This window comes from Cynocephalus volans, chromosome 8 (genome assembly GCF_027409185.1).
Source record: "Cynocephalus volans isolate mCynVol1 chromosome 8, mCynVol1.pri, whole genome shotgun sequence".
Classification (NCBI taxonomy): Eukaryota; Metazoa; Chordata; class Mammalia; order Dermoptera; family Cynocephalidae; genus Cynocephalus; species Cynocephalus volans.
In genome coordinates this window covers 60321053-60343261 of record NC_084467.1, presented here as the reverse complement: position 1 = coordinate 60343261, position 22209 = coordinate 60321053, and the positions used below count along the sequence as shown (strand labels likewise).

Sequence of the window (22209 nt, the reverse complement as noted above, 5' to 3'; positions counted from 1 at the left end):
AAGTACACATCTGAAAAAGGATTAATATCCAGAATATACAAGGAACTCAAACAACTTAACAGCAAAAATCAAATAACCCAGTTAAAAAACAGGCAAAGGAACTGAATAGGCATTTCTCAAAGGAAGATATACAAATGGCCAATAGACACATGAAGAAATGCTCAACATCACTCAGCATTTGGGAAATGCAAATCAAAACCACTTTGAGATACCATCTCACTCCAGTTAGGATGGCTCATATTTAAAAGACTGAGAATGATAAATGTTGGCAAGGTTGTGGAGAAAAAGGAACCCTCCTTCACTGTTGGTAGGACTGCAAAATGGTACAGCCTTTATGGAAAATGGTATGGAGGTTCCTCAAACAACTACAGATAGATCAACCATGTGACCCAGCTATTCCATTGCTGGTATATACCCAGAGGAATGGAAATCATCATGTGGAAGGGATACCTGTACCCCCATGTTTATTGCAACACTATTTACAATAGCCAAGAGTTGGAACCAGCCCAAATGTCCATCATTGGAGGAGTGGATAAGGAATATGTGGTATATCTACACAATGGAATACTACTCTGCTATAAAAATACTACTCTGCTTTAAAATACTACTCTGCTATTAAAAAAACCCAAAAAACCAAAATACTTCCATTCACAGCAACATGGATGGACTTAGAGAAAATTACATTAAGTGAAATAAGCCAAGCACAGAAAGAGAAATACTGCATGTTTTCACTTATTTGTGAGAGCTAAAAATAAATAAATAAATAAATATGCAAACAAATAAAGTGGGATGGAGCGGGGAGGAAGACACACCAATCACAATTTCTTGAACTTGTTAAGACAAGTGGACAGATACGATATTAATTGGGGGGAGAAAAAGGGTGGAAAGGAGGAATTGGTAAAGGGACAGGAAAATCAACTCAATTGTATATTTATAAAGTAAAATAAAAAAAAGAAAAGAAAATGACAGAAGGGGTTTTTGTTTGTTTGTTCATAACATATATGCTGTTTATAGCCAGATGTTCAGAGTGTATATCCTTTGAATGAGTGGGCATAACTGGCATTGAGTAGGAGGTTGTGGTGGACAGGCCCAAGGAAGGGAGAATAGGGGAAAAAACAATAAAAACAAAAACACTGATGAAATGTTAGGTATCTTACTAAGCATTTTAGAGACTTAAAAAAACCTAATCTCTTCCTTATTACAACTCTCTAAGATATCTATTATTTTTAAACCTGTTTTACAGATGAGGCAAGTGAGGCTTAAAGAGTCGAAGTAAATTGCTCAAGGCCACACAAGTAGCAAAGCTGGGACTTAAATGCAGATAGTATGGCCCCACTGTACTATTCTGCCTCTTAGCCTGTGCATCTGCAGCCAAGACAATGGACAGGGCTCATTTCAGCCTGCAGATGTGTTTTGTTTGGTTTATGCAGTATTATAAAAAGTGGTAGATTTTACATAATGACCCAGATTTTTGGTGCCTTTCGCAGAAGAGGAAGATCTGGCAATAGTGGGCCTGTATTCTTCCATGACAAAGAACGGAAACAGAGTAATAGCTGCTGCATTTAAATAAACACAGTTCTTCAGTTTCTCTCCAATTTGTAACAATCCCCACCACTCCATACCTAGCCAGCTTTACCCCAGATCTACAGAAATGAATTGTATGAATGTACATTGAAGTCATCACAAGGAAGCAAGACACTTCAATGCCTGGTTTTAGATAGCTGGGAAATAAAGGGCCTGGTATGGAGGAGGCACTAGCTATATTTAAGTTGCGGTTAATGTTGTTGTTAACATTATTACACTGTTACTACCATTTAAATTATTATTATTACTGTAATAGGAAGGAATCTCCAAGGGTACTCTGCCATTGTAAAGGGAAGAATGAATTAGGGTTGGTTGGAGTAAGGTTGAAGATTCAGCTTCCTTTTTTACATATTAGAACTAGCTGGCTTGAATGCAATTTGCTTCCACTATTTAGTGAACAAATGAACACAGAAATTAAGCACAAGGGAAGAAGTCAGTCAGAACGGATCTGTATCTCAGATCTGTCACTTACTGGATGTATTATCTTGGGTATCAACAAATAAAACAAAGACCAACACAGCTCAGAAAACAAAGCTGATTTTGTTTACCTGCCATGCAAAGGAACACGCCAGAGAAGAAATTCACTGAGAAATGCTGAGGGGGGGAAAGTCAGTGGCAAAAGTGGGGTGGTAATAGTGGGTCACGATGATTATGCTTGCTAAGGACCAAAAATGTGCGTTATAGAGAGAGTGGAATGAGTTCACACGTCTATGAACAGTTAGGGAAATCAACTACCATTGCCCATGGGTAAGGAAAAACCCTAATGCAATTAGGAGCAGTTTGACTCTGACCTTGAGAAGTTCAGCTGGTTAAAACCAGTTGTGGTGAAACACAGCATTCAACTTTGAATAATAAATAGCTCTTAAGTAAGTGCTGCTTAAGTGAAAAATTTTCCTTTTACAGAGACAAGTTGCATAACTTCTCTCTAAGCCTCAGTTTCTTTATATTTACAATGAGGACAATAATTCCCACCTCATGCAGTTGCTCTGAGTATTTCGTGTAGTGTTGTCAGTAAAGAACTTAGTATAGTACCTGTCATAAAATACATGCTCAGTAAATTTTTTCTCTTATTATTAAAGAACCTGGTTAAATTTGTTTCTAAATCCTTTGAGGCCCCCACAGGTGGGGAGTGGTTATGTTGTTGCAATTCCAGATGTGTATGACTGTGTGGCTCTGTGTGTATGCATTTGCATTTGCAGGGGCAACAGAATATCTTTAAAAAAAAAGAAAAAGCCAAGCACTGTGTTTTACACATATAATGCACTTAATTAACATTGTAGAATTGCATAAAAGACGTTTTTGTCAATAAATTGGGGTCATGTATTCAGCAAGAGGTCATCAAATTACTAAGGATTTTTTTAAAATAAAAATTTCAGATGTGTGTTCAGAAATAGAAGTCAGCGAAGGTATTTAAATCATTAAAAATACATACTTCTGATTTCTCATTTTTTATTTCTTTTATAAAAACATGTTTTGAAATTAGTCTTGGTCACCGTAAGGGAGTCCTCACTTAGTACAGTTCCAATGTGCACCAATTTCAGTTATCACGTTTTATTAAATAATACTAGTCTCTTGACAACATGGTTCAAGTTTCAGTTACCTCTGTATCTTAACTGTAACTGCATAACTAATCACAGTTTCTCCAGTTCATGAATCACAATGTGAATGACAGGTGCACACCATGATCAGTGACTAGTCACATCACTTCCTTCAAAGTCTGTCAATGATCGTCACTGCACATCTGCTATTCAGTGCACACACAAATAGTAAATCATGTAGTTGTGTTGCCTCCATGTCTTCCAGCAGTAGACAGATACTATAGGCAAAATAATTTAACTGTTAAAGCACTACTACTCTTGGTCACCCTAATACTCTCAGGGATTTAAATGAAAATCTGAAAATTTGTTTTTATCATTGACAACTTCATTAATGCAGCCAATGGACCAAAGAGTTATTTCAACTTTTAAAGCCTATTATCTTATACAGACTTTTGACTAGGTTATTCATCCTACAACTGGCAATCATGCAGTTTCTTTACCTGAGTTCTAGATGAAATACGACTTGAAACACGCAACCGAAAATACTCAAGTATCATGGCAGAAAGTAATAGCAAGTAATATGCATGCACCATAGCAGAAACTTCAAGCACACTGTGCAAATAACTTTGCAGGTTTTGAGCTGAACGTAAATGGAGTTAAAGAAGAAATAGCTGTCTGTGGGAATGTTGACACTGCTACTATTAAAGACTCTTGAAAATCTGCCAGAGGAACTTGGTGAAAGCAAACTTATCTGCATAAATGAGGAAAGTGACTGATGAAAAGGATAAAGATGTCCCAGAAGTAATGACGCTGGCAATAAATTTCACATTAAAGGAACTCTCAGAAATATTTCATAATACTGAAAGCAAAAAGGATAAAATTTTGGAGCTGCTCCAAACTTAAAAAGGAGGATAACAATTCACCCATGCATAGAAAAGATGTTCACTCTGTATCACAACTTACATTATGAAAACAAGGCCAGTGCTATTCAAACTAATCTTGATAAATGTTTTATAAAAAAAGAAAATACTTCAATTCTGAATGTTCCTAATGTTTAAATTTACAGGGTACTACATAAATATTAGTTTTACTATTTTTTCATGTCCCTATACATTTGTAACCTACAGTAATACTAATGTTTTGACAAAAAAAGTTTTAAAGACCTTTTGTAAGGATAATCATAATTTTTCCAATTGATTATTAAGACTGTTCTGCATGGTTTAATTTTTACAGTCCCTGTGATATTGTGATTTATAATAAGAAATATATATTTGCTCTTTGTCAATTTCCTGGCACAGAGCTCTAAAGTGATTTTTTTTGTATGATAATGAGATGACTAAAAGCTGGTGGCTCTTGGATAGTCTCAGGATGGGGGCTGGTTGCCAGGGGAACCAATGGTGTGATTAGAAGGTTGGAACTTTGGGCTGGCCCGTGGCGCACTCTGGAGAGTGCAGCGCTTGGGAGCGCAGCGGCGCTACTGCCACGGGTTCGGATCCTATATAGGGATGGCCGGTGCACTCACTGGCTGAGCGCAGTGCGACAACACCAAGCCAAGGGTTGCGATCCCCTTACCAGTCACAAAAAAAAAAAAAAAGGTTGGAACTTTCAGTCCCATCCCCACCCTGACCTCTGTGGAGGGGAGAGGGGATGAAAGTTGAGTTGATCACCAATGGCCAGTGATGTAATCAATCATGCTCGTGTAATGAAACCTCCATAAAACCCCAAAAGAAGAAGGTTGAGAGAGCTTCTGGGTTGCCAAACACATGGAGGTGCTGGGAAGATGGTGTGCCTAGAGAAGGCATGGAAGCTCCAAGTCCCTTTCCACATAACTTTCTCTATGTACCTCTTTACCTGGCTGGTCATCTGTGTTCTTTATAATATTCTTTATAAGAAACTGGTTAATGCAGGTGTTTCCATGTTTTGTTGTGAGCCATTCTAACACATGATCAAATCTGAGGTGGGAGTCATGGGAACCCCCAATTTACAGGTGGTCCATCAGAAGTACTAGTGGCTCAGACTTGTGACTGTCATCTGAAGTGGGGGGCAGTCTTGTGGGACTGAGCCCTTAACCTGTGGGATCTGATTCTCACCCAGGCAAATGTGTCAGAATTTAATTGTAGGACACCCAGTTGGGTTCTACAGAGAAATGGGGAATTGCTTGGTGAAGGAAAAACTGCACATTTCGGTGACCAGAAGTGTTTTGTGTTGAGTGTAGAAAGTTGCTATGGGTCAAATGTGTCCCACAAAGTTTCATGCATTGGAAATTTAATCTTCATTATAACAGTGTTAAGAGGGTGGGAAATCCATGGTATTTGATGAATGGGGCCTTTAAAAAAGTGATTGGATCAAGGACCCTGACCTAGAGAATAGATTAATCCATTCATAGAGTAATGGGTTGATGGTTTAATGGGCGATTATGGGTGTGGTTCTGATGGCTTTACAAGGAGAGTGAGTGAGCAGATTAGCTCTCTTGCTCAGGCTACTTGGCATGTGATACTTAGACACTGAAGAGAGTAACTACCCACAAGAAGGCCTTCACCAGATGTGTTCCCTGGACTTTGGACTTCCCAGCCTCCGAAATTCAAGAAATAAATTTTGTTTCTTCATTAATTACCCAGTTTCAGGTATTCTGTTATAAGCAACAGAAATGGACTAATATAAGACTACAGCAGGAAAAACACAATTTGGTTTTTCATACATGGTTCTGTGCAAAGCAAAGACTTCCTGTATTAAAATGACAACATTTTTACTGTACCATGAGATACACTGAATTAATAATTTATAGCCTGAAAGTATTTTACATCTTTGGGTTACAAAAAAGAGCTAGTAGATACAAAACACAAATTCTTAATGATCTCTGAAATTCCAAAGAAACAAACTCATTACCTACAATTCTAGCTGTCTTTATAAATCACTTGAGGTGCTTTAATAGAGGATCCTGTACGGAAACAGTTATCACATTTACTCATTATCACTGGCATTTATAATAATGAAGTAAAAAAATAGACCAGAGCTTACCTTTTTTTTTTTTTTTTTAAAAAAAGAAGCTTTGTCTGTATAATTATATACATTAAATATAAAAACAAGTTGCAAAAAAATATAAAGTACTTTAAAGCAGTGCTTCTCAAACTTCATTGTGTATACCAATCATCAGGAGAATTTGCTAAAATGTAGGTTCTGATTCAGTGGGGTTGGGCCCAGATCCTGCCTTTGTAACTCGCTCTGAGGTGAAGTAGATGCTTCTGGTCCAGGGACCACACATTGAGTTGCAAGCCTTTAAATAAAGTCTTTGCAAATATTTCAAGAGTAACATTTAAACACACAATAGGCATGTCAAGAACAGCTAAAATACACGTACATGCAAATATTGCAAGAGTTGTGCTTAGGTCACTATGTAGCAGTACAAGTGACAGTACTGGAAGTAATAAGGTTTGAAATCAAACTACAACAACAGTATTGACATCATTTTCTAAAAATATTCTCTGCATTTGTCTCTAGTTTGGTCTTCATGAATTATTCTTGGTTGGGAAAATATTACTGTACCATTAAACCTAAATTACCTAGTTAATGGGAAAGAAGGATTGTGAATATATTACATAGATAATCTATAATTTCATTTTAACATCATTTATTAACATTAGATAACATTAAATCTGCTATTAGTATAGATGCTAATAAATATAAAAATAAATGGCTTTGGGCTTCATCTTCTTAATTCACTTTTAATTCTTAACAGAAGTAATGTAATTCAGTGGAAAATATTCAGATAGGCTTGAGCTTCAATCCTAGTGTGGCCACATAACAGCTGAGTGACCTTTATCTACTATTAGCCCCTGTTTTCTCATGTATAAAATTAGTTGATAATGTCCAATACATACAGTTTCAATGAGGATTAAATGTATACTAAGCCCCTTGTATAGATATGGCTGTCCATTAAAACGACCTGTTACAAGGTAGAGTACCTGAAAAAAACAAATCTCGATCAATCTGTTTTTGAAACATATAAAAGTTATGCTGTGATATTCCCTTGCTAAAATGGGTTGTTTGATGAAATAAAACTGCCTTCTAGTTGACGAAATGTAAAATTACCAGCAATTGTATTTAGTGTTCATAATTTTTAGAAATATTATACAATTTTGGAGCTGCAATATAAAACCTATCTTCACTGAGGTACTGGTATATACATTTATGAAACAGAATAAAAGAATGAGAGGACTTGTAAAATAAACAATTAAAGATTCTGAAAAGTGCCATGAAGGAAGTGAAATAGGAACAGGGACAAAGAAAATTTGCTGGCGCTCATATTGGTGGGAGGGCATTTAAAGAAGCCCTCACTGTGTAGGGGATGTTTACATCCAGACCTATAGCCTTGTTACCCATAGTATTGTCTGAAAACCTGCAGCATTGACATCGTGTGGAAGCTTCTGACAAATACAGAACCTCAGGCCCCTCAGATTCCAGACCTACTGGATCGCAATCTGCCTTTCAAACAAGATTCCCAGGTAATTTGAATGCACATTGAAGTTTAAGAGTATAAAGACCTAGAGGATGCAAAGTAGCCTTATAAAGAGCAGAGAAAGAATATCTGAGGTAAAAGTAATAAGTGAGAAAACACTGACACAGGAAAAAGCCTGTCTTATTGGAGATGCAGAAGAAGGCCCAGTGTGGCTGAAGCCTGGTGAACAATAAAATTGATAGGATTATTGAATGGTAGATGTTATTACAGGTCAGGCATCCTTAATCTGAAAACCAGAAACCTGAAATGCTCCAAAATCCAAAAGTATCATGCCAACCTGATGCTTAAAGGAAATGCTCACTGGAGCATTTTGAATTTCAGATTATCAGATCAAGGATGCTCAACTGTTTTAATGTAAATATTCCAAAATCTGAGATATCTGAAAACCCAAGCATTTTGATAAGAGATACTCAACCTGTATGACCTCTATCATTAGACATGTAAAAACTTTGTTTTACATTTTATAATAAATTTAACTTTGTAACATTATTATTTTTGGTTATATTCTGGCAATTTCCCTAATAAATAGCAGAAAAGCCCTAAAGCAAAGAAGCCTATAAATTTGTGTTCTGGGTGGGAACTGAAAATACTACCACACTCTGAGGCCATTGTTGGGGTGGAGAGAGAGTCCAGAGCTAGACTGGGTGGCAGTGGCTTTCTGGGGTCCTGGGGCCCATGATGAGGACAGCATAATGTACCTGCAGGGTCTGGGCTGCATAGTAGAAGTCCTAAGGTGCGGTCCCAGACTTTCAGATACTCTATTCCTCAATTAGTTACATCCTTAATCCAGGTGATTTAAAAAAAAAAAAAATTTGTGTAGAAACAATTAACAGAGTTAAAAGACAACCAACAGAGTGGGAGAAAATATTTGCAAAATATACATCTCACAAAGGATTAATATCCAGAATATACAAGGAACTCAAACAACTTTACAAGAAAAAAACAAGCAACCCAATTCAAAAATGGGCAAAAGAGCTAAGTAGGCATTTCTCTAAGGAAGATCTACAAATGGCCAACAGACATAAGAAAAAATGCTCAACATCACTCAGCATCCGGGAAATGCAAATCAAAACTACTCTGAGATACCATCTCACCCCAGTTAGGATGGCTAAAATCCAAAAGACTCTGAACAATAAATGCTGGCGAGGTTGCGGAGAAAAAGGAACTCTCATACATTGTTTGTGGGACTGCAAAATGGTGCAGCCTCTATGGAAAATGGTATGGAGGTTCCTCAAACAATTGCAGATAGATCTACCATATGACCCAGCTATCCCACTGCTGGGAATATACCCAGAGGAATGGAAATCATCAAGTCGAAGGTATACCTGTTCCCCAATGTTCATCGCAGCACTCTTTACAATAGCCAAGAGTTGGAACCAGCCCAAATGTCCATCATCAGATGAGTGGATACGGAAAATGTGGTACATCTACACAATGGAATACTACTCAGCTATAAAAACGAATGAAATACTGCCATTTGCAACAACATGGATGGACCTTGAGAGAATTATATTAAGTGAAACAAGTCAGGCACAGAAAGAGAAATACCACATGTTCTCACTTATTGGTGGGAGCTAAAAATAAATAAATAAATTCATACACACACACACACACACACACACACACACACACACACAAAAACCGGGGGGGGGGGGAGACATAACAACTATAATTCCTTGAAGTTGATACGACAAGCAAACAGAAAGGACATTGTTGGGAGGGAGGGGGGAGAGAAAGGAGGGAGGGAGGTTTCAGTGATGGGCCACAATAATCAACCACATTGTATATCGACAAAATAAAATTAAGAAAAATAAATAAATAAAAATAAAAATAAAAATAAAAAAATAAAAAAAATTTGTGTAAGATGTACCTTCCAAATTTATTCACCTTTTCTCCTATGAATTAGAGTCCCACATTCTCATTATGCTGGTTATCTCTTGTCAATCCCATTATAGATTATGTCCAGAACTAACAGAGTCAAGTTACAGGGAACACCTGAGCTATAAAATACCCATTGATTTTGAGTGGACACTTCTGTCTGTACAACTAATGCTTCAGTGGCTTTCTGGATAGCTCCATTATGATATTGGCTAATATATTGATTATGGTCAGTCAAAACACTGATTTTTTTCCCACTCCCCTATGTATCTCTATTAAATTCTATGGGTCTTTCAACAGCACCATCCTGTCTAGCTCTTTAAAATATCGTTTCTCTCATCCATTGTAAGCGTTTCTTCTGGCTTTGTGGCATCAGAGAATTTAATAAGAATGAACAGCTTTCAACATGAAGGTTCACTATTCTGCCTTCTCAGGGTTCATAGATGCTCTAATTCTCAGGCACTCACCCTGCTTTTCTGTAATAAGACTTTTTTTTTTGTCCGAGCAACTAAAAGCTGTTGACAGCCAACAGATATTTCTAAATCAGTTTCTTTTGAACATAGTGGTATAAAAGCTTATAAAAGTATTTGAACAGTTCAGCTTTCTCCACATTTACAAGGGTACACAAAAACATTCATGGAAAGATTAGTATTATCTTTTAATTCAGTTTTTCTGTGAATTTTTTGAAGTATCCTTGTATAATTCAACTACTGGGAAGATTGCAAGGGACATGACTAAATACCAATGGTAATGTAAGAACTAAGACTGGCTCTAGTTGAGGGGGTGTGTACAGAGACAGGTGTCAGCATGCTGCTGGGCTGCTGGGAAGGACACAGTTAGAGCTCTGGGCTGCTTCTTCCTGAGGCAAAGTCTGGCCAGAGGCACAGATGGTGAAAGGCAGAGGTGCAAACTCATTCTGACATGTGACAGGAGCTCAAGACATGCACACTTCCATGTTGGTTGTGGGCTAAGACTAGACTCCAGAAAAAACTGAGTTTACACATTGGAGTCATCAAGAGGCTGGCATCTGGCTGAAGATCACCATCTATGACAAAGCTAGTTCTCAGGATGACCAAAGTCAGGATACTACTTCCTACTGAAAGCAACTTCTCTTGTCTATTTTTTTTTTTTTTTTTAAAAGATGACCGGTAAGGGGATCTCAACCCTTGGCTTGGTGTTGTCAGCACCACACTCAGCCAGTGAGCAAACCGGTCATCCCTATATAGGATCCGAACCCGTAGCCTCGGTGCTATCAGCACCGCACTCTACCGAGTGAGCCACGGGCCGGCCTCTCTTGTCTATTTTTATGTTATTGAAACTCCTTAATTTGTCTTCAAAGAGTTAGGGTAGTTAATTTATAAAAAAAAATTGAATATAAGTGGCAAAATATCAATTATGACCTTAGTAGGAATAAATGAAGTTGAATTCAGTTTCCTCTGAGTATTGTCCTAAAGAAGAAAGATTAGCACCTAAATATATAATTAGATAGAAAGAGTTTTTAAAAGGCACCAGATTGATAAAGGCAATTACTTTCGTATGTACCAAAAGAGAGTAAAATTCTCTCTGCTCTGTACTGGAGAAAATAGAAGTAAATGTAAGTGAAACAGACTGTATGGTGTGGGTATTAAAATATCAAAAACGGTTGAGGCATTTACTACTCTCTAAAATCTGAACATTTGAATTTGAATTTTGTCAAATTGTTGCACTCTTTAAAAAGTGAAGCTTTCAAAGATCAGATGGCTGTAGGTGTGTGGGTTGATTTCTGGATTCTCTATTCTATTCCATTGATCAGTGTGTCTGTTTTTATGCCAGTACCATGCTGTTTTGGTTATAATAGCTTCGTAGTATAAGTCAGGTAGTGTTATGCCTCCAGCTTTATTTTTTTTTTTTTTGCTCAGAGTTGCTTTGGCTATGTGTGATCTTTTGTTATTCCATATAAATGTCTGGATAGTTTTTTCCATTTCTGAGAAAAATGTCATTGGAATTTTGATGGGGATTGCATTGAATCTGTATATCACTTTGGGTAGTATGGACATTTTCACAATATTGATTCTTCCAATCCAAGAGCATGGGATATCTTTCCATCTTCTTGTGTCCTCTTTAATTTCTCTCAGCAGTGGTTTGTAGTTCTCATTATAGAGATGTTTCACATCCTTGGTTAACTCAATTCCTAAGTATTTTATTTTTTTGGTGGCTATTGTAAATGGGAAAGCTTTCTTGATTTCTCTTTCTGCATGTTAACTATTGGAGAATAGAAATGCTACTGATTTTTGTGTGTTGATTTTGTATCCTGCAACCTTCCTGAAATCATTTATCAACTCCAAGAGCTTTTTGTAGAGGCTTTAGGCTGTTCGATATATAGGATCCTTTGACAAAGGCACCAAACCTATACACTGGGGAAGAGACTGCCTCTTAAGCAAATGGTGCTGGGATAACTGGATATCAATATGCAGGAGAAAGAAGTAGACCCATACCTCTCACCATATACTAAAATCAACTCAATATGGATTAAAGAATTAAATATACACCCTGAAACAATAAAACTTCTCAAAGAAAACATAAGAGAAACACTTCAGGAAGTAGGACTGGGCACAGACTTCATGAATACGACCCCAAAAGCATGGGCAACCAAAGGAAAAATAAACAAATGGGATTATATCAAACTAAAAAGCTTCTGCACAGCAAAAAAAAAAAAAAAAAAAAACAATTAACAGAGTTAAAAGACAACCAACAGAGTGGGAGAAAATATTTGCAAAATATACATCTCACAAAGGATTAATATCCAGAATATACAAGGAACTGAAACAACTTCACAACAAAAAACCAAGTAACCCAATTCAAAAATGGGCAAAAGAGCTAAATAGGCATTTTGCAAAGGAAGATATACAAATGGACAACAGAAGCATGAAAAAATGCTCAACAACACTCAGCATTCAGGAAATGCAAATCAAAACCACACTGAGATACCATCTCACCCCAGTAAGGATGGCTAATATCCAAAAGACTGTGAATGATAAATGCTGGCGAGGTTGCGGAGAAAAAGGAACTCTCATACATTGTTTGTGGGACTGCAAAATGGTGCAGCCTCTATGGAAAATGGTATGGAGGTTCCTCAAACAATTGCAGATAGATCTACCATATGACCAGCTATTCCACTGCTGGGTATATATGCAGAGGAACGGAAATCATCATGTCGAAGGTACACCTGTTCTCCAATGTTCATTGCAGCACTGTTTACAATAGCTAAGAGTTGGAACCAGCCCAAATGTCCATCATCAGATGAGTGGATATGGAAAAAGTGGTATATCTACACAATGGAATACTACTCAGCTATAAAAAAGAATGAAATACTGCCATTTGCAACAACACGGATGGGCCTAGAGAGAATTATGTTAAGTGAAACAAGTCAGGCACAGAAAGAGAAATATCACGTGTTCTCACTTATTTGTGGGAGCTAAACATGAATAAATAAATAAATACACAAACAACCTCGGGGGGGGGAGGGAAGAAGACACAACAATTACAATTCCTTGAAGTTGATATGACAAGTGAACCGAAAGGATATTGTTGGGAGGGAGGGGGGAGAGGAAGGAGGGAGGAAGGTTTCGGTGATGGGCCACAATAATCAACCACATTGTATATTGACAAAATAAAATAAAATTTTTTTAAAAAGTGAAGCTTTCCAGATCAGTGGTTACTTACTGACCTAGCAGGGGATGGGGGAGGTCGGGAGATGGGTGGGGGAAGAGGTGAAGCACATGGCCACCGTCTTGGCTGTGGTAGTGAGGGTTTCAAGGTTGTATACCTGTGTCAAAACTTATCAAACGATAGAATTTAAAGATGTGTAGTGTGTGGTATGTCAAATATACTCAATAAAGCTGTTAAAAGAAATGTGAAACTTTCCCCTCCTGAGTATACCCAAATCTGTTAAATTAAGGATTTATATAATTCTTCACACTGAGATGTGGGGCAAGATCCTGATAAACTGGCCTTACATAATTTCAGAATAAAGACAGCTTCTATTGATTTGTCACTTTACACAAACTATAAACAAAAGCATTTCAGGGAAACATTAATAATAATATATGTTTCTTAAAGAATTCAAACTAAATGTTAATGGCAATATAAAATTAGAAATAAATTGCTATCAAATAAGTGGAGCATATTTTATTCTTAAAAGGCAATGTTGGATTTTCATCCTGAAGTTTTAGAAAATTCTAGCTAAAGCATATGCTTTTCTCTTCAGCCTCTAAAAATACATTAAGCTTCTATAAATATCAAATATCACTAATAGTGTAATGATAAAATATACATACTGCAGTCTTATACAAATTTATTTAGTTTAGCAAAAAAGATTCAAGTGAATTTAGAGCTGCTACTCAGTCAAAAACATCAAACTAATAATATCTGGAAAATACTGGTAAGAATATAATTGAAGTTCTGGGTAATCATTTTGCTTCTGAAAGATTCAAGGTTAAATATTTCACATGATATGATATAGTTGAATGTCGATGCAATGTTCAGATATAAAGTTAAATTAAGATATATAAAATATATAGAACTAAATAAAATATTGTCTATAAAAAGCTGACATATGAATAAGATTATTGGTATTTTTAGTAGAAAATGTGTAGAAGTAGAAAACTCAATATATCCTTTCATTTTTGGCTTCAGAGAGGCTGACTGATATGAGTCATTGGCACTTACTTTCCGATTGTATTGGGTAGCAGTGTAAGTTGATTGTCATCCACTTTTAGAGTAGTTAGTTTTTTCAAGAGTCCTAAAACAGAGAAGAAAGTTTACTAATACATAAGAGCAAATTTAGGGCAACAAATGCAATATAAAAATAAAGGAATCACTTTGTGATGAATCCTTGGAATGTAAATTGGCTGCACTTTACTTACATAAACCCATAAAGAACTTTGAACCAAATGTTAATAGAAATATAAAATTAGAAATAAATTGCTATCAATTAAATGCAGCATACACCTTAAAAGGCATTGTTGTGATACTTGGTGTGTAGTCTAGTTTTTACTGGCTGGTTGCAAAAAATTCACTTACATCAATGGGAGTTTAAGAATATCACTGCAGACAAGTACACAAAACACAGGGCTCCATAGACACCTGAGTTGACACTATTATGTACTACTACATTTCCCTTTTCTATTCTCCAGCAAATGGATAGGTTGAAATTTTCCAAGCCAGCTGTGAACAATTAACTTCTAAGCACTAATAACCAACATTCTCGTTGTGATACAAATTGAAAAAAAATTGAATTAAGCCTAGTAACAAATGAATAGAATACTGAGGTATTGCAGTGCAGTGGTTGTAATTGTGAACTTGGAAAACCACAACATATGACTTCATACTCTTTTTGGTACCTAAATCCTTGACTTGGATTAGCAGTAAGCACAAAAACTTGCAATCATTAATTTACCAAGTAGAACTGGCCAAGAATTAAGTTACAACTATTTATCTTTCACTCTCTGGTTTATATTTTTCATACTGTTATGGCTTGCTCTCCTCCCAGGGTTTTAATGAGCAATAGCCACAATATAATGGAAGAAGAGCTGCATTTGCTATAGTCAACTTCCTTACTCAACCATAACATAACCTATAGTATCAATACAGCTTAAATAGCCAAAATCCAAGGACAACACATTGACGTTTGGTTAGTTTTTGTTTTACATTGGAATTACACATATACATTATAGATTACTGTGGTCTGCAGCAAAGTTGTTCTGACGGTTATGCAGTAAGTTCCATGGCCAAGTATGTTTTGAGAAATGCCAAATTAAAATTAAATTTCATTTTAATTAAAATTCATTAAACTTATTTAATGAAATTTTTCTAGGAGCTTTTAATACACTAATGTAACAATGTGATACGCCAAAGTTATTATGGAATTTGTGCATGTGTGTGAGCAAAGTACCTTGTAAAGTTAGTGTTTTCTAAACACACTTAGAGAAGCACTACAAGTACTATAGATCATGCCCCCCCTTTTCAAGTATTTTGAGGGTTCCTTAAAGGCATAGAGTAAGTTGCAAAAAGTGTGAAGTAAAGCTGTTGTTGCACTTTGAATTTGAGTATGCTCCATTACATATTCCATAAAAAGCACTCGGAATCTCTACTCCAGTGTAGAGACATGTTATCACTATCAGACTGCTGGGAGAAAATACCTACAATGTTTGGAGCTTAATGCATCAGCTTGAAAACAACAGCACCTGGGAAAGAGGACATTCATATTGCAGCAACTTGTCTCTGAAATTTTAACACCTGCTGTCATATTCATCTATGTTCAAAGGTTATTGAATCATTTTAGCTTCTCCAGTGTATATGCTAAAATACTAACTTTGGAAATATAAAAGAACACATGAGCTTGTTTTTCAGTTGTGGAAAGAAAACAGGGGACTATGAATTACATCTAAATTTTTTATGACTTGGTAGCCCTGATCAGACTATTGTCCCTGCCTACCAGTGGAGCTGAAGGAGGGTTGACAGTCTCAACATAAATTGATTGGGCTGGGTTACACGTGGCCAAGCAGATACCATGAAGCCAGGTGGCAAAGCTCTCTTTAAGATCCCCAGGTCTGAAGTAATGGGGAAAAAATCTTGAAACAGGTTGGGGACAAAAGCCAAGTATTAACACAACAGATTTTTCTGAATATTGGAGTAGTGGCTCTTGACAGGAGCTTCTACAGCTTTAAAGGGTGAAGGAAGTTAGGCCTCCCTGCTTAGCTCCATGTCTGTGGAGTTGAAGGAACAGCACTTATTTCTGATATGGCTATTTTGCTTCTCATATTCCACCCAAGGGGATACTCTTTGGAGAGATTCTGGAGCTTCTGTGGGAATCTGATTTGCCCTGGAGTGGAATTAGGCCACCAGCCTCACCCCCTCATTCCCCGTGTCTTCTGGCAGATAATTCCTTTACTGCATTTCTGTATCACACCTGCTTGGACTCCCTTCTTCTCCTCTACGGAAATCAAAGGTATTTTATCTTATTCCTTCTCTCCACTTGGACCCTTCCCCAATTCTCCACCTCTCTATCCTGTACTTCCAACTAAGCAGGACTGGAAAGAAGGAAAAAGGAGTCAATTGTAGGTACTTATATATAAATATATAATTAGCATCAATGTATTAAACATTAATATAATTTGTCATTAAAAATAGCCAATATTTACATGGCATTTACACATATGTAATAGAACTTTGAAAAAGCAAATAGCTGTGCACTCATCAAATCTAAGATTGTAATAATTATTATATTATTATAATAGTTAACACTGATTGAGCACTTACTATACATCAGGCAGTTTTCTAAGCAATCTCACATATATTAATTTATTTCTCAAAATAATCCTATGATACAGGTACTATTATGACTCCCACTTAATAGATGATGAAACTGTGGTGCAGAGAGATTAAGTAACTTGTCTAAGGTCACATAGCTGGTAAGGTAGAAAAGCCAGAATCTGAATTTGGCTAATCTGACTACAGAGACTGTGTCCTTAACCACTAAATGAGTAAGATAAATTATTTTGGAAAGTTAAACATTGTATTCTCCTTTACTGAGTTTCTCTGTTACCCCCCAAAGCTGATTATTAAACCTATCTAGAAAAAGAAAACAGTCCACTTCATTTTCCCTGGAACCTGTGCAAAGAAAGGGATTCAGCCCACAAGGCTTGTTGTTGAGTATATCAGTCCATTCAAATACCCCACAACTGCATAGGAACTCAAACAGGGTAAAAAAAAAAAAAGCACAATTTTATTTTACTTGCTACTTCCCTCTGTTAATACTATGAAATTTTGTATCTTTTATTCTTAGATGTTGGTAGTCTGATAGATAATCCATGCTCAAAGAAGGAAGACAAGATGCAATTTACTGTCCAATTAGCATCAATGAATTATTTTAGGGCCTTTGAGCAGAACTCTCAGTCTCCTATCCCAGATATTTCTCTTGACCAAGGAGGGTATTCTCTGAAGAAAGTCAGCCATTCTACATCTGTAATCAGAAGCTGTGGCAACTCTGCAGATGTATAAATACAATTTTACCTGAAAGGTCAATAAGGTCTAAAAATAGTTCGATGAGTAAGCTACTCTAACAGAGTTACTTTCCTCATTCGAGAACCATTTAGATCCTAAAACAAGGTGAAAAATATATTCTACCACCTGCCTGTCCTACTCTGTTTTATGCAGCCCAATATCTAGCCAGGTGTCCTCTGTTATGTACACATGCTGCCTTCCGCACACCAGAGGGTTAATTTCCCAGCCTGCTTTCTTAAAGGAAGATATTTTAAACAAATAATTATATTATGCTAATAGTAATGCTTCATTTTCTACCACATTTTAAAAATTTTTCTGTTTTGTTTTAGATGTGTTTCATAACCAGAATATAGCTTAACTTAAAAATATTCAGTGTAAAATTCTGGGTGTTTTAATAAAATAAGTTTAATCCACTAAATCTATTACACCTGTTATAATTTATGACAAATAATTTCAATTTATTTTTATCATCTTATTTTGTTTTTTATTCCTATGATTTTTAAAATTTTATTTTTACTTCTTCTGCTCTAATTTCTCTGTTACACTGAAGGTTTTTCTATTTTTTACTTTACCGCAGGGACTGAACTCATGGCTGCTGTTTGTGGTCCGGAACCCAGCAGGGTTGGGGGCACTGCTATATTTCTGTTCTAGCTCAGGTTCAGATAGATGTTCATTTTTCTTAAGCATGGCTAAATTCTTTTATTTATTGAGTATTCAAGGAGCACCTATCATATGCCAGGCTTAGTTCTTGGCACTGAGGAGGCATCAATGAGCAAAGATATTCTCTTTGAATATATGTAGTTTTTCTATCCTCATTACGTATTTGAAGTGGTATGAAGTGGTGGTTGTGTAGGGGTGTAAGGTTATGTATCAAGTCACTCTGTCATCTTGACAAGAGGATATTCTTTTTTAACCATTATACTACCTTACCTGTTACAACATAAAATATTTATTTCCTAAACTTGTTTGATCACAAGTTTCATCTAGGATGTTTAATAAAAATACAGATCAGAGGGTCTGCCACAGATTTATTGGATCAGAATTTTCAGAGAAAAAGCCTGGAAATGTGGAAGTGTTTAATAAAGCTCTCAGTTACGACTTATGATTAAGCAAGTTGGAGAGTTACTGTTGTAAAAGATGTGATTATGTAAATAAAAAAATCAAAGTCAGCAAATCTAGAAAGGAAAAAAAGCTAGATTGCGATTTTGCTAAAACTAATGCTATCAACCTGAAAAATGGAAAAACAAATGGAAGTAACAAAATATTGAAGAAAAATTGGGATATTGCCCTGTCTTCAAGCTTCCTTTCAACTGGGCTATTTAGGTTGTAACAATTTTTAGAGGCATTATTAGTATATATAAAACATCTGTTTCAAAGAAGTTAAAAATCTATGTTCCAAAGTTAAGTAATTTGATGAGTCCTCTTATAAATAAAAACAGAAAGGTACCTATACAAAAGTTTGCTCATTATCTAAATTAGTCTTTTATTATATTACTCACATAAAAGTGTTTAAACAAAAACGAATTGAGTGCTTACTATATACTCAGAGACAAATTATCTACCATCATGAATTGTAACATGTTAAAGACAATGTGTCTTTTTTAAATAATAGAACTAAGAAGGCATTTTATAGTTGTACAATTTTATGTTATTCCTACATTATAGCAATGTTACAACAATATTAAAAATAGAATATAGTAACATCCTGTGGACACAAGCTACTGTAATTCTAGTAATATAAAAAGATATACATAGTTGTCAAAATACTCTCAATCTAAAATATCTACTCCTTACAATAACATTTTACAACTTAGGAGATCTAAAAAATTTTAAAATATATCAGTTTAGTAGGATCATTTAGACAGAAGAACTTTCCTGGATTTGACTACTAGAGTTAACATGCCATTTTAAGATATTTGTAAAATGTTATTTTATGATCTTGCATAGTGAATTTGCTACTTTATTAATATCAGGCTAATAGTATATTTCATACATCTATAGACAAAGTATACTGCCAAAAAAGAAAATGGTACATCTAACGTAAATATTCATGATAAAATATTATATTCTCACCTATAGAGTCAGGCAACTGTTGCAACATATTAGATGACAGTAAGAGGTCCTCCAGAGCTTCACATCCAGAAATTTCCATGTCAACCGTTTCTATTCTGTTTTTTGACATATCCAGGTATACCAACATCTTTAACTTTCCTATAGACTTGATGACATTGCATAAACTCAAGGTTAGATGAGAATCTTTCACAAGACATTTTAAATTGTAAAAGTCACAACACTGTAAAAGTAATTTTAAAAGCAACCACAACAGTAACAAGTGTTGGCAAGAATGTGGAGAAATCATAACCTTCATACATTGCTAGCAGAAATGTAAACTAGTACAGTGACTTTGGAAAAGTTTGGCAATTACTCAAAATGTTAAACATGGTTTCCATGTCACCCAGCAATCTCCAGGTATATACCGAAGAATAAAAACATATGTTCACACAAAAACCTACACAAATGGTCACAGCTGCATTATTCGCAGTAGCCAAAAAGTGGTAACAACCCAAATATCTATCAGTCGATGAAGGGATAAACACAATGTAGTATATCTGTACAACGGAATATTATTTGGCAATAAAGAGGAATAAAGTATCAATACATTCTACAAAATGGATGGACCTTGAAAACTACCCAAATGGAAAGAAGCCAGTCACAAAAGACCACACTTTGTATGATTGCATTTATATGAAATTTCCAGAATAGGCAAATCTGTACAGACAGAAAGTAGAATAGGGTTGCTAGGGACTGTGGTGGGGGTGGGAGAGTATGGTAGTGAATGCTAATGGGTTCAGGGTTTCTTACAGGGGTGATAAAAATGTTCTAAAATTAGATTGTGATGGTTGCAAAAGAGTATTCTAAAAACCATGGAATTGTATATGTTATGTTAGTTATATCTCAATGTAGCAGTTAAGAGAAAATAGAACAATCTCAAAGTTGCCACTAAATAAAATAACTAAGTAAAGCTTCCACTGAAACATTGCATGTTGACATGTTGATCATTAAAATTTCAAATGCATAAGAAAGGTTTTAAATTGTGATTTGGTCTTTATCCTACTAATCAGATTTAATGTTTTGTTCATTTGACAGTTCTTTCTGAGGATCTACTATGTACCAGTACTTATGTTACATATTGGAGAACAATCAAGAATAAGAGAGCTAAGTATGGAGAGAAATTTTCATGATGAAGACAAAGTCTTTATTCTTAAGGAGTTCACTGTAGAGAAGGCAACTTCAAATTAACAAATAATTATAATACTCCGTGATATGTGCATGTAGGGAATGCTGTAGAACAGCAGAAGGGCTGCAAATTGCTTGGAAGACACTGCTTGTCAAGAAAGAAGAACCTGTACCTGGGAGGGAGGACAGTTTGCACATTCACAGAGAAGTGCGAAAAGGCAGGGCATATTTGAGGAAGAGTGAGAAATTCAAAGTGATGGAATATAGTGATAAAGTTGGGATTATAGGAAGAAGACAGCTGCTGTCAAAAGGCTTGACATGTCATGTGAGGAGATGTGAACTCTATCTTACGGAGAGGTAAAGCTGTAAGCTTGTAAGTAGGGGAATAATAACACGATCAAATTTGTGCTTAGAAAAATATAACTTCAGAGAACTTTAGCTATTTAGCTGTTTCGTAGCTAAGGCAGCAAAATGAGGATGAAGAGGGGATGGACTCAAAAAAAATTTAGAAGTGGAGTGATTGGATTAGTAACTTTTGCTGAAGATAGGGCATACCTTGGGCAAGGAGTGAACAGTGATTACTTGGCTAGAACATGAGCTATAGAGTTAGGATAGGATGAGAGTCTTCATTTTCTTTTACTTTAGGGCATGTTTTGCAAATAAACATCCCACGCATTTTGGTTGAGTCTACCTGTGTCCACTTTATTGTATTGTCTCTACTTATTTGACAGAATGAATAAATATGAGGGTACTCTGAAAAGTTTGTGGAGAAATAGAATGAAAAGATAATGCAAATCTTTCTATGAACTTTTTGAAGTACTCTCATATATAATAAATAAATAAATTTATGGTGCACACACAAGCACACTGTTGGCACTGTGCTATGTACTTTATATATATTATTTGATTTACTATTTCATAGTCCTGCTATTCAAAATGTATTCTACAGACCAGCAGCATTGACACCACCTGGGAGCTTGCCAGAAACATAGAATCTCAGACTTGACCCAGACCTACTAAATCAGAATCTGCACGTTAGCACACATTAAAACTTAGAGGTTAAGTAATGTCACACATTGGGTTTCCAGGGAAGCAGAGCAAAGATAGAAGCTTATGAGAGAGTGCTTTTAGGATCAATGCCAGTGGAGAGGAAGAGACAGGGAATGAAGGGAGCAAGATTGGGAAAGGGAAGAAGTTGGGCTGTGATGAAGTCTTGAGAAAGTCTTCAAGTGACCCTTCAAGGAGCACTGAGATCGGGAATGCCCTACAGTTGTTCTGAGTAGGGGCTGAGGGTCTACACACACTTATTACACTCAAGGGATATAAAGGGATCAGTTGTTGCATGGCAATCTCCTGGAATGGAAGTATGACCCTGGGTGGGGAGGCCCTCTTCAGGTGACACAATTTCTGAAA

The 22209-nt window shown here is 36.0% G+C and overlaps 1 protein-coding gene across 2 annotated transcripts in view; it reads right to left on the bottom strand.

The window, feature by feature from the left end:
- LRRC7 (leucine rich repeat containing 7) overlaps nt 1–22209 on the bottom strand; it is a 422920-nt gene that overhangs the window by 114756 nt on the left and 285955 nt on the right. For both annotated transcript variants that reach the window (XM_063104407.1, XM_063104408.1), the window contains exons 9-10: nt 19633–19777; nt 14224–14296 (exon numbers count right to left, since the gene is read on the bottom strand). In XM_063104407.1, the coding sequence (XP_062960477.1) occupies nt 14224–14296; nt 19633–19777 (218 nt within the window). The remainder of the gene's footprint in view (nt 1–14223; nt 14297–19632; nt 19778–22209) is intronic.